The sequence below is a fragment of the Gossypium raimondii genome, chromosome 10 (genome assembly GCF_025698545.1).
Source record: "Gossypium raimondii isolate GPD5lz chromosome 10, ASM2569854v1, whole genome shotgun sequence".
NCBI classification, from domain to species: domain Eukaryota; kingdom Viridiplantae; phylum Streptophyta; class Magnoliopsida; order Malvales; family Malvaceae; genus Gossypium; species Gossypium raimondii.
This window is the reverse complement of record NC_068574.1, coordinates 45,290,241-45,300,714: the sequence shown is the minus strand read 5'-3', so window position 1 is coordinate 45,300,714 and position 10,474 is coordinate 45,290,241. Positions and strand designations below refer to the sequence as shown.

General features: G+C 31.9%; 1 protein-coding gene across 1 annotated transcript; it reads left to right on the top strand.

The window, feature by feature from the left end:
* Positions 1-7,220: 7,220 nt before the first annotated feature.
* On the top strand, positions 7,221-9,264 carry LOC105776641 (hypothetical protein). The gene has a single exon (XM_012599428.2). It carries the CDS (start codon positions 7,788-7,790, stop codon positions 9,132-9,134), a length of 1,347 nt encoding a protein of 448 aa, XP_012454882.1. The 5' UTR covers positions 7,221-7,787; the 3' UTR covers positions 9,135-9,264.
* The last annotated feature ends 1,210 nt before the right edge of the window (positions 9,265-10,474 follow it).

Genomic DNA, 10,474 nt, shown 5'->3' with positions numbered 1-10,474 from the left:
AATCGATCTAACATATATCTCTATCATGTCAATTGATAATATCATTTTTATCTATCTATTTGGCTAAATAAACAACATTTCATTCCATGACAATTAATAAATTACAACAGGCAAGCAAGGCCTTAGGGTGGATCTCCTAACAAATTAGAAGAGTATTTAACTCCTAAAGTGGCTTTTGTCACCAAATCAGCCATAACATTACAATTACAACAAAACCGCGTAAAAGACACATACATACAAAAGGAGAGGCCTTACCAAATAGAGTGGATGATCGCTTCAACCTCCCATGGAATTGCAATTGCTCTCTTCAAAATTGTGATTAGTTTTAGGTAATTAGATTCACCAATCACAGTTTCCATTCATTCTTCGGGATAAGATCTCTTTCCATACAAATCGTTTGGTCTTACATGATTAAAGAGCTAGTAGTTAGAATTCTCTTCTTATACCATCCATCATCAAACCCTCTTTATCTAAGCCTACAACTGCTAAACCAATTTCCTTATTGTGATTATTGAAAGTTACATCACAGTTTAACTTGAGCACTTTTAGAGAGGGAAGGTTCCATTGAAGGGTAGGTATCCTTGAAGTTTAAAAGTGATTTAGGGGAGTAGAGAATATGTAAAATTTTCATTTACTTTAAGCTAAACCTAAAATGGATCCATTTTATTGCCTTAAAAAACTTCTTCTTTTTCTCTTTTTTGAATTTCTCGACATATGAAAGCCATAAGGCTAATATCATCATTTTGGTTGTGGTCGTTTAACATTTTAACAAAATACAGATCCACCGATTATGACACAATCAAATTCCTATAGGAAAAGGGTTATGTCTAAACTTGGAACAACCTTAATCAAGCTTAGCGAAAGGATAAAGGAAAAACAAGTGTTCAATTAATCCATCATATTCTTGCATCTATAGCATTTGTCCATCCTATCTTTATGTCTTTTTAGGAGATTCTCTTTTGAGGCAATGAAATTTCGACAACATCTCCAAATGAACATTTGTAATTTTGGTAGACATTTGAGCTTTTAGATATTCTTGCAAACTACTTGATTATCTTGAAATTTTCTTAAAGGATAGAAGCTTGTTGAATGCTTATCATCCTAGGTAAGTAAGGCATATCTCGACTTATTCGTATACATTACATATCTAGTGAAGCACTAAGCAATCATCAGTGCTTTCAGGTCCAATGGAAATTATGTAAAGTGATTATACATTATAAGGGTGGAACGTTATATCGAGAAGGTCATTGTTCATGAAGCATAAAGGTCTCTAGGAATTCCTTGGCATCTTATGATACTTGAAAATTTTCAACCTTTGGAACCCATTTATCATCGCTAAAATAGATGTATCGTCCATTACGGAAATTCCATCATATTCCTTTTTTAAGGCATTAAATACGTTCCCATTAACTCTTCCAATCTCAAGAAGCAACTTTTGGCGTCGAAGAATTAATGATGAAACCTATATGGAAGTTTTTTTCCTTAAGAATTCAAGCACATAGAGATGTTGGACTACCTAGATAATGTCTTGCATGTTTCACAAGCAAAATTATATTGAATTTATTGAAATCCTTAAATTCCATGCCTCTTTTTTTCCCTAAGTTTGGTTAAATTTTACCATGCAATCTAATAAGTCTTCTTATTATTGCTCCCTCATTTCCCCACCAAAACCAACTAATAAGAGAATTAAGTTTATTTTCCAAAAGAAACAATGATTTAAAAATAGTTCATGGCATACATTAATATAACATTATCCACTACTTTAATTAGCATTTTTTGTCCCATCATGGATAATAATTTGCCCTTGTATCTTTAGATTTTAAATCTTACTTTTTCGCAATAAAATGGATAGCCATTTTTAAACCTACCCTAAATGGTGGGAAGGCCTAAATAACAGGTTTCAATGATGTCAATAGATATAACGATTTTTTATTTGAAGATTTTTTTTGTATCTTTTATTGATATTTGGCAAGAACATTTTTGTTTATTTAGAAAATTTAGTTGAATTTTATGTTGCTCTTTGGAACATTAAGAGTGTTTTTAAAATTTGATCATAATTGCATAGCTTTTGAAAAAATTTGATAGTTATTAGCAAAAAACTAGGTGAGGAACTTTATGAAAATGTCAATTAATTTAGAAATAGCACAAGGATCCTTCCTTTTCAACCTTTTCAATAGTTAATGAGAAGGAATTGACAACAATCACGAAAAGAAAGGGGGAGAACGGATTACCTTTTCTTATTCCTTTTGATGGTATGAAAGTTTCTCTTATGTCTTCATTTAAAAAAAATTGCAAATTTCATCGTGGTAATGAATTCCATGATCTTATCAACTCATTCATCATTAAATCTCATTTATAAGAAAACCAAGTTTAAAAATCCCCCAATTCACTTTACCATAAGGCTTTTTGGGATCAAGTTTAACAATTATCATATGTTTCTTCTTTGTTTTCTTTTACTAATAATACCAAACAAGCTCATGATCAATAATCAAATTGTCTTAAATTTGACAATTTGGGATGAAACCTGCTTGAGCTTGCAGAATGGTATCCATTTTGTTTGCAAAAAATGCAATATTCAATCATGCACTAATCCTTTTTAGAAGCTTTCCAATGTGGAAGACGTCCTTTACCATACAAATATCATCGCCTTTAATTTCCTCAAAGAACATATGGTAGAATAAGCCTAAAAAACTGTCCAACCTAAGAGCCTTCATTATGGCAAGGTTAAACACGACTACCTTGGTTTCTTCATTTATGATCCTTGATTTAGTTTTTCATTCATCTCTGTAGTAATAACAGAACCAACACAATCCTTAATCATATTCTCAATCGTGTTTTTTTATTAGAAAAAGGTTCTAGAAATGTTTTGTAATGAATGTTTTAATGTCATCTTCATCAACAATCCAATCCCTATCATAGCTTTTAATTTGATCCATATGATTTTCCATCTGTTATTGGTGATGGTGGCACAAAAGAAAATAACATTTGGTCTCTTTGTTACATTTTAAAATGAGCAAATTTTATTACTTTACCAATTAAATCATGTAAAATTGACGAAAATCATTAATGTTGTAATTAATTGTCATTAGGTGCTCACTCTTGAAACTGAAAAATATTAAATTGCTCAATATCCATATTGAGAAGGACTAAAGAGGTCTTTTTACCCAACTATTCTCACTACTCTTCAATAAAGACAATTGTACCAATAGATGTACCAAACTCAAACTTTCATATTAAAAGCTATGCTCTTATTTGCTTGACTCTGGCTTTTCAACATTCTTCCAGATTCATTTCAAAAGTCTATAATGTTCTTATCGACTCATTAACACGCATAGTGCTTATGTCTTTAGCCACTTCAACGGTTGTCACTTAAATTGTAGACTTCTCTGGCAACAAACTTAGTATCTTTCAAACTATTTTCACCTTAAAATATTGCTCACTAAGAGCAGAAGTCTCATTATTTATGCCACAATGTTTAACATAAAATTCAGATATGGTCTTATTATTAGACATTCATAAAGATTCAAACCTGGTGGTAAGCATTTGGAGCTTTGATAGCTTGACTCTAGGAGTTCATGAGTGGTTTCTAGAATAGTCCACGTTTCACGAGCAAAAACATATTTTGAAATTCTTTTGAATTCTTGTTAATTTAACCCTTTTGAAATAACAGACAATTATTTCGAATTAAAATTCATTACTTTATGTTTTTTAAAGGTCTAGAGAGCTTCAAGCTTTGGGATATGTACAACATTTGTTTCACTGTAAGGAGGCTTTGTTCTAGTTAGAATCAATCTTCATGCTTTCTTATCAAAAGGTTTTATGAAAGTCTTCATCCATGGTTTCCTACAAACATAATTAGATCCATCCAATAGTGGTGGATGTATAATCGAACTGCCTTCCTTTATACCTCCCATTGTTCGACTACCAATTATAGGGTCTCATCAAATGATTTAAATGTGTGACTCTAATACCAATTGGAAATGCATAACTGGTAGTGAGGTGTGCTAAGAGATGTGGTACACCAATAAGAAAACATAAAAAGAATGAAAACTTGAACACATGAAGTTGTTAATGCAATTCAAACTTAACCTACGTCCATGGGGCCTTGCCTATAGATGAATTCTACTACTAAATCTCACGGTATAAGCAATGATTTAAGCTCAACCTATCCTAACCCTCGAATAATTGCAGGCTCACCCAAGTACACTTAGTATGAACTCTTCCCAACTCATTCTTCCTATTGAAGTTAAAAAAATAAAAACCAAATATAATTGTTACTTACTAATTTAACTCATTTGCTCCTTCTAAGTTGTATCAATCCCATGATAGAACCATCTATTTTTCCTTTTTCAACCCCATGACTAAACAATCTATTTATAGGCTTACAAAACTTCAACTTTAAATTTAAACAAGATAATAATATTATTTAGTTGATAATTTTAACGGTTTCAATTATCAACAAATGGCGTAATATTATCATCAAATTAAATCACCGTATTGTTGTTGAATTATCTTCACATCATCATGTAAAAAGAATCTTTAAGAAGTAATAAGTCAATATCGTTAATTAATCACGGATAATCTTCAAATGGTAACCACTTGAAGATAACACTATTAAATATGATTATCTTTAAATAATACTTAACTGAAATAGTCATCACATTATCAACCAAAGAAGTCTTGATGAAGTGTGATTTTGCGTTATTGAATTCTAGAGCTTTGTGTAGATAAATCTTCTCATTACACTAGTTGTCTTTTAGAGTAACACGTAAATTAGTGTAACTTTGTTGCTTAAATAAATTGGAATAAATCACTAGGTAAAATTTACCAACTATTTATAACAATATGCATACTTCCATAAACTATTATACCAACAATTATATATTTTGGTTTACTCAAAATTTGATATATGCTATCAAAATCAATCATATATAAAAACATTAAAAGATTAGGAAAATATTTTACAAGGATGACAAAAACGTAAATATCAAAGAGAGAAAGACTTTTGCTTGTTTTGATAAATGCAAAAATCCAACATGCATGCATACATATAATATATGCACTTTCCTTTTTATACTTTGCTACATATTCAACTCTTCACGGGGTCAAATGAGACAAAAACAGTGTGTGCCTCCATGTGCCTCTTCGTCCAATGGCTGCTTCAAGAGTTTCATTTAGTAAGAAATAAATATCCAACTGTATTAAATTGAATTCTGTTAAAATACAAATCAATTGTCGGTTTATAAAGCACTGAAACTTCCCTCTTTTTCTTTTTTTTTTCTTTTTTATTCAATGCTAAATGCAGTGGTGGTTTGGAATTGTAACTTAGACATGGAATTGTTGAAATTGGGTTGAATAGCCAGTCTAGAATTATCCATATGTACACATGGTTATGTATAGTAGATTAAGGATTGAAAATATATATTTATAAAAGTAGTTGAAATGATAAAAATATTAAAATATTATGATGTTTTGGTGTTCAAATCCCATCAAGTATTATTTTTAAATTTTATATGCTTTGAAATGAAAAAATTGAATTAGAACTCTTAAATTCTATGTATATTAGTAAAAGTGGAAGAAAATATTAGTAGCATTCAATTTGTTTGTTTATTTCTAACTTTTAAATAAAATACGAGTTCCATAAAATGCAAAAGAAAGAGGACAATTGATAGTTGAAGTATAAAGTGCCATATTATATCATAAAGTTTGTGAAAAGTAGGTATCGAAGATCATAGCGTACAATTTAGAGGTTGAGCAAAAAATGGAACATGGGATCCACAAATGTTTTTAACATATTGGGCACCAATCCAACAATTATCATGTTTTTTTTTTAATTAAAAAAAATAGTTTTAACCTTTTGATTAGCACTCAATTTCAAATAATTGAAGTGAAAATATCATAATAAATGGTAAATAGTTTAGGGATAAGAAGGCGCATGCAGCAACAAGAGTTGATGTGTTGAACAAATGAGTGGGTAAAGGAGGTATTGGTGGATACAACATTGTGGGGGGTCACTCACTCTGGCCCTTTTCTTCCATTGCTGTCGCTCTTCCCTCTTCAACCAAATTCTCACAATCTTTTTCTTTATTCTCCACCTATTGTTAACTCCTATCACTATTTAACTCCATTCCATTAATTTAATTTTTTCCAATTAACAAAGCAAAATAAATTGGGACAAGCAAATGGCCCTTCACAATCTACTTATGTCAAAATTATAATTTAAATCTTTTAAATTATTAATAATTTAGTTTAAACATTTTAATACAAATTTTTACTTATTTTATAATTTTATCTCAACCTTTCTAAATAAAATTTTTGGTTAATTATAACCAAAATCTCTTTATATTAATCCACACAACACTACCTTCTTTTTCTAATGATTTTTAAAAAATTTAATAGTATAAAACTATATATTTATAATTTCATGTATGAATTTGATACATATAATTGTTTAGGTCATGTATAAAATAATTATATATAACTTATTAACATATATATGATTTTAGTTTGTATTTCTAATACATATACTAAAAAATTAAAATATTATAATGAATAAATTAGTAACTTTAAAATTGGTAGGTTATCACAAATGCCTCACTCTACCTTAGGCACTTAAAATAAAAATCTCATTTAAAATAAGATGATATAAATTTTATTAAGTGACTCTCGTCTTGATAAAAATATTATAGAGATATTTGTATTAAGAGTTAGATAGTATTTTATTATTTTATTTAAAAATAGATAAATTAGTTCTTTTACACTAGAGCGAAAAATAAATACATCATTTTAGTTAGAAACTTTTTCATTTTACTATCAAAACTAGTTATTGTATGTTAAAATGGGATATACATTACGATCACATATAATTGTTTGATTATTCGTATTTTAATAATAAAAGATAAAATTTTAATAAAATTCTAATTTATTATTTGATCTATTGTACAAAAATAATTTACTTTTTTAAATAAAAATTAAATACAATCTTATTATTAATACAATATCCTCTATTATATTTTGCCCTCATCCTCGTTATAAAAAACCTTTTCTATGGAGTCTAATAATTTTTATATTTTCAAGTATTATATATAAATAAGTTATAATAAACTAATAATATTTTTATCAGGAAAGAAAAAGCCAAGTAAGCATTAATATATTTAGAGATAAAAAACAAAGCGAATTTCATAATGCAATGGCAGAAAAAGAGGGAATCTACTCTAATCCATCCATCTACAAAGCAGAAGCATATTTTCTTCTTCTAAATTCTAATATATATTATATATAAAAGATAAAAAGAAGAAGAGCAAAGGGCAAAGCGAAGCAATGGAGTTAAAAGGAAAAACCCTTCCCAGGAGCTAAGGTGAGGAGTCAGAAGAGAGTGCTTTAGTTAGTAGATTCCTGTGGGAAGGTGGCAGGGGGGGTGGGGGTTGATGAAAGCTAAAAAAGGGGTGAGGGTTTAGCTTGTGTATGGTTTATATGATAATATCACTTTGTTTAATGTGTAGGCAAGTCAGTGTTCCACGTGCTCCTGGGGACTCTCTCCCCCCTCCCCCTCTTCAATGCCATATTTTTTTTCCCCACTCAATTACACACTCTGACTCTCTGTTTCCCTTCTTTTGTTTGCATCTTCCTCTTCCCATTTCTCTCTCTTTTCTTGGCAGGGAAAAAAGTGAGTGACTTGTGGGAAAGCAAAAATAAAGGCCATATCTTTGATGTGAAAAGAGAGCAATACCAGTTACAAGGAACAAAGATTTTGTAGATATTTTTTCCTTCACAGTTAGTTTAACATAATGGAAGGAATCAAAGGTGGAGGAGGAGGTAGAGTTGGTGTTGGTGTTGAAGAAGATATGGGAGATGGTATGCAATGCAGTAATCATCCTTATAGAAATAACCCTGGTGGGATCTGTGCTTTTTGCCTTCAAGAGAAGCTAGGCAAGTTGGTTTCTTCTTCTTTTCCTTTACCTATTCGTGCTTCACCTTCTTCTTCTTCTTCCCCGCCTTCTTTTAGATCTGATACTGGTGCCATTGCTACTAGTTGTGGCGGAAATGGTGGCGTTAGTGGTGGTGGTGGTGGTGTCGCCACTTTTTCCGCTTCTTCACTGTCTATGTCTGTTCGTCCCATAACAAAAACTAGGCTTGATAATGGTAATAATAACAGTCATTATGAAGAATGTTATACAAGGCGGGCCAGGATCCCTTTCCTTTTGGCAAAGAAGAAGAAGAAGATCATGGTGGCATCATCAGATCATCATCACCACCACCACCACCACCACCATCATGCTAATATTGCTTTAAAGAGAAGCAAGTCAACTACAGCTCCCAGGAGAGGCCGGTTCTTGGATGGTGAAGTAGATAATGGTGGAGGCTTCAGTCCCAGAAAAAGAAGTGGTTTTTGGTCATTTCTCTATCTTTCTTCCAAGACCCATAGTTCCAAAAAACCAGACAAGGTTGCTTCTATAGCACCACCGGCAGCCACTGTCTCAACAGCAACAACAATGGGGGGACCTTCATCCTCAAGTGCGGTCGTGAATGTAAAACCAAAGGAGAAAAGCTTGGGTTCATCATTGTCGAGAAAAGGAGGCATTGTGGTAGTAGAAGAGGATGACAGCCCCAACAGTGAAGCCACTGCCTCAGCTGCATCATCATTTGAGCGCAAGGTTTCGAGATCCAGGTCCGTAGGCTGCGGAAGCCGGAGTTTCTCCGGTGATTTCTTCGAAAGGATCTCAACCGGGTTGGGAGATTGCACTCTCAGACGAGTTGAATCCCAAAGAGAAGGCAAACCAAAATCCTCCGCCGTCGGCGCCGCCTCATCATCATCAGCAATGAAAGAAAGGGTAAAATGCGGTGGCATATTCGGTGGTTTCATAATCACATCATCATCGTCTTCCTCCTCCTCATCTTCATACTGGTTATCGTCATCAGCGGAGGAGCATAACGGGAATGGGAAAGCAACAGGAGCAGCGCTGATCCATGGGAGGAGCAGGAGTTGGGGATGGGCATTTGCAAGCCCCATGAGAGCATTCACCAAACCATCCTCTGGTAAGAAAGATGCTACCACCGTCATTAGAGAATCAAATAACAAAAACACAACTCCCAATCTGGCTGCCATTCCTTCCTTATTAGCTGTTAGAAGCTAAAAATTATTCCAGTTAATACGCATTACATTGGCTTAATTATTATTACCTGTTTATTTCCATGTTTATTATCATCTGTTCTTAAGAGACTCTATTCCTTTAGTAATGTTACACCCCTTAATCCCTTCCTTAATTGTTACTACTACTGCATCACATATATCTGCAATTAATTATATTTTGGACTCTTTATAGTTTATAATTTCTAATTCCTTAAATAATGTGTATTGTTTGTTAACGTTTGTAGTGTTGATTTGGAAGTAGTGTAAGAAACGTTTTTGCCCTCATCACATGCATTCACATGGCTGTATGTCGGTCTTAAGACATATGCTTACCCCTTAAACAACCCCATTGACCGTTTGATTTTTCTGATCCTCAAACTACTTTAAGAAAACAATTAATATGTAATTCCAACCCTTTTATATTTATTTTATTACCAATCTCACCTGACAACACATCAAATGCTGGGATTCAGTTAATAAACTTAATTTCTTACATGTTTTTCTGCTTGCTACTTTTCACATTGTTAGAGCTATCTTAGGGATATTAATTTGGGCTATATTACCAATGACTTGTGAGAACAGCATGTAGCAGTGTGATGAGGGTGTTGCACTGTTGGCTATGGGATATGATGCAAACATAATGGATAATATGGTAGGGAGGAATTTAGGCTTTGCAATGGCCAGTCCAAAGATAAAAAGATTTAATATTTCTAGAAGAATAAAAGAATATATGTAATATTTTTTTCATTTGTGTACTTGTTAGAATTGAAAAGTAAGAGGAATTGCTTCTTATTTTCTTTTTATCACTCCAATTTGAATGATTTTTTATTATTAAGAATCTTCATTTTTTTCCCACTCAATTAAACACACCTAGCTAAAAAACAAAAGGACAACCTTTCTGTAATGTACTTCATACCCCCTCCCCTCCCTCTCTATTTGGGGTCCAAATCTGCCAAACTCTCGTACGAAATCAATAGGGCTTTGACGTTCAAGGAAACTTGAGAGAGGAGAAGACAAATGATTACATGGTTGAGTAACGTGAGCACCTATTATGATAAATTTTGACTAATCTCTTTATGAATCTTTTTTTTCCTCTTATCTAATTCAATTTTATACCGCCCTGAATTATTAAAGATTGTCCAAATTCTGGGTCATATAGTAAAAAGTTACAAATATTTAAGGTAAATTATATCATTAATCACTATATTATGAATAAATATTTGTATTGCTTACTCAATAAAAAAAGTTACAATTTGATTATTAAATTATTAAAAGGTTTTCATTTAAGTGATTGGATTGTTAAAATCGATGTTATATGTATGATTTTCTCTATTCGCACTGTTT

Coding starts and splice junctions, on each gene's coding strand:
- LOC105776641 (XM_012599428.2), top strand. CDS start 7,788: ATGGAAGGAATCAAAGGTGGAGGAGGAGGTAGAGTTGGTGTTGGTGTT.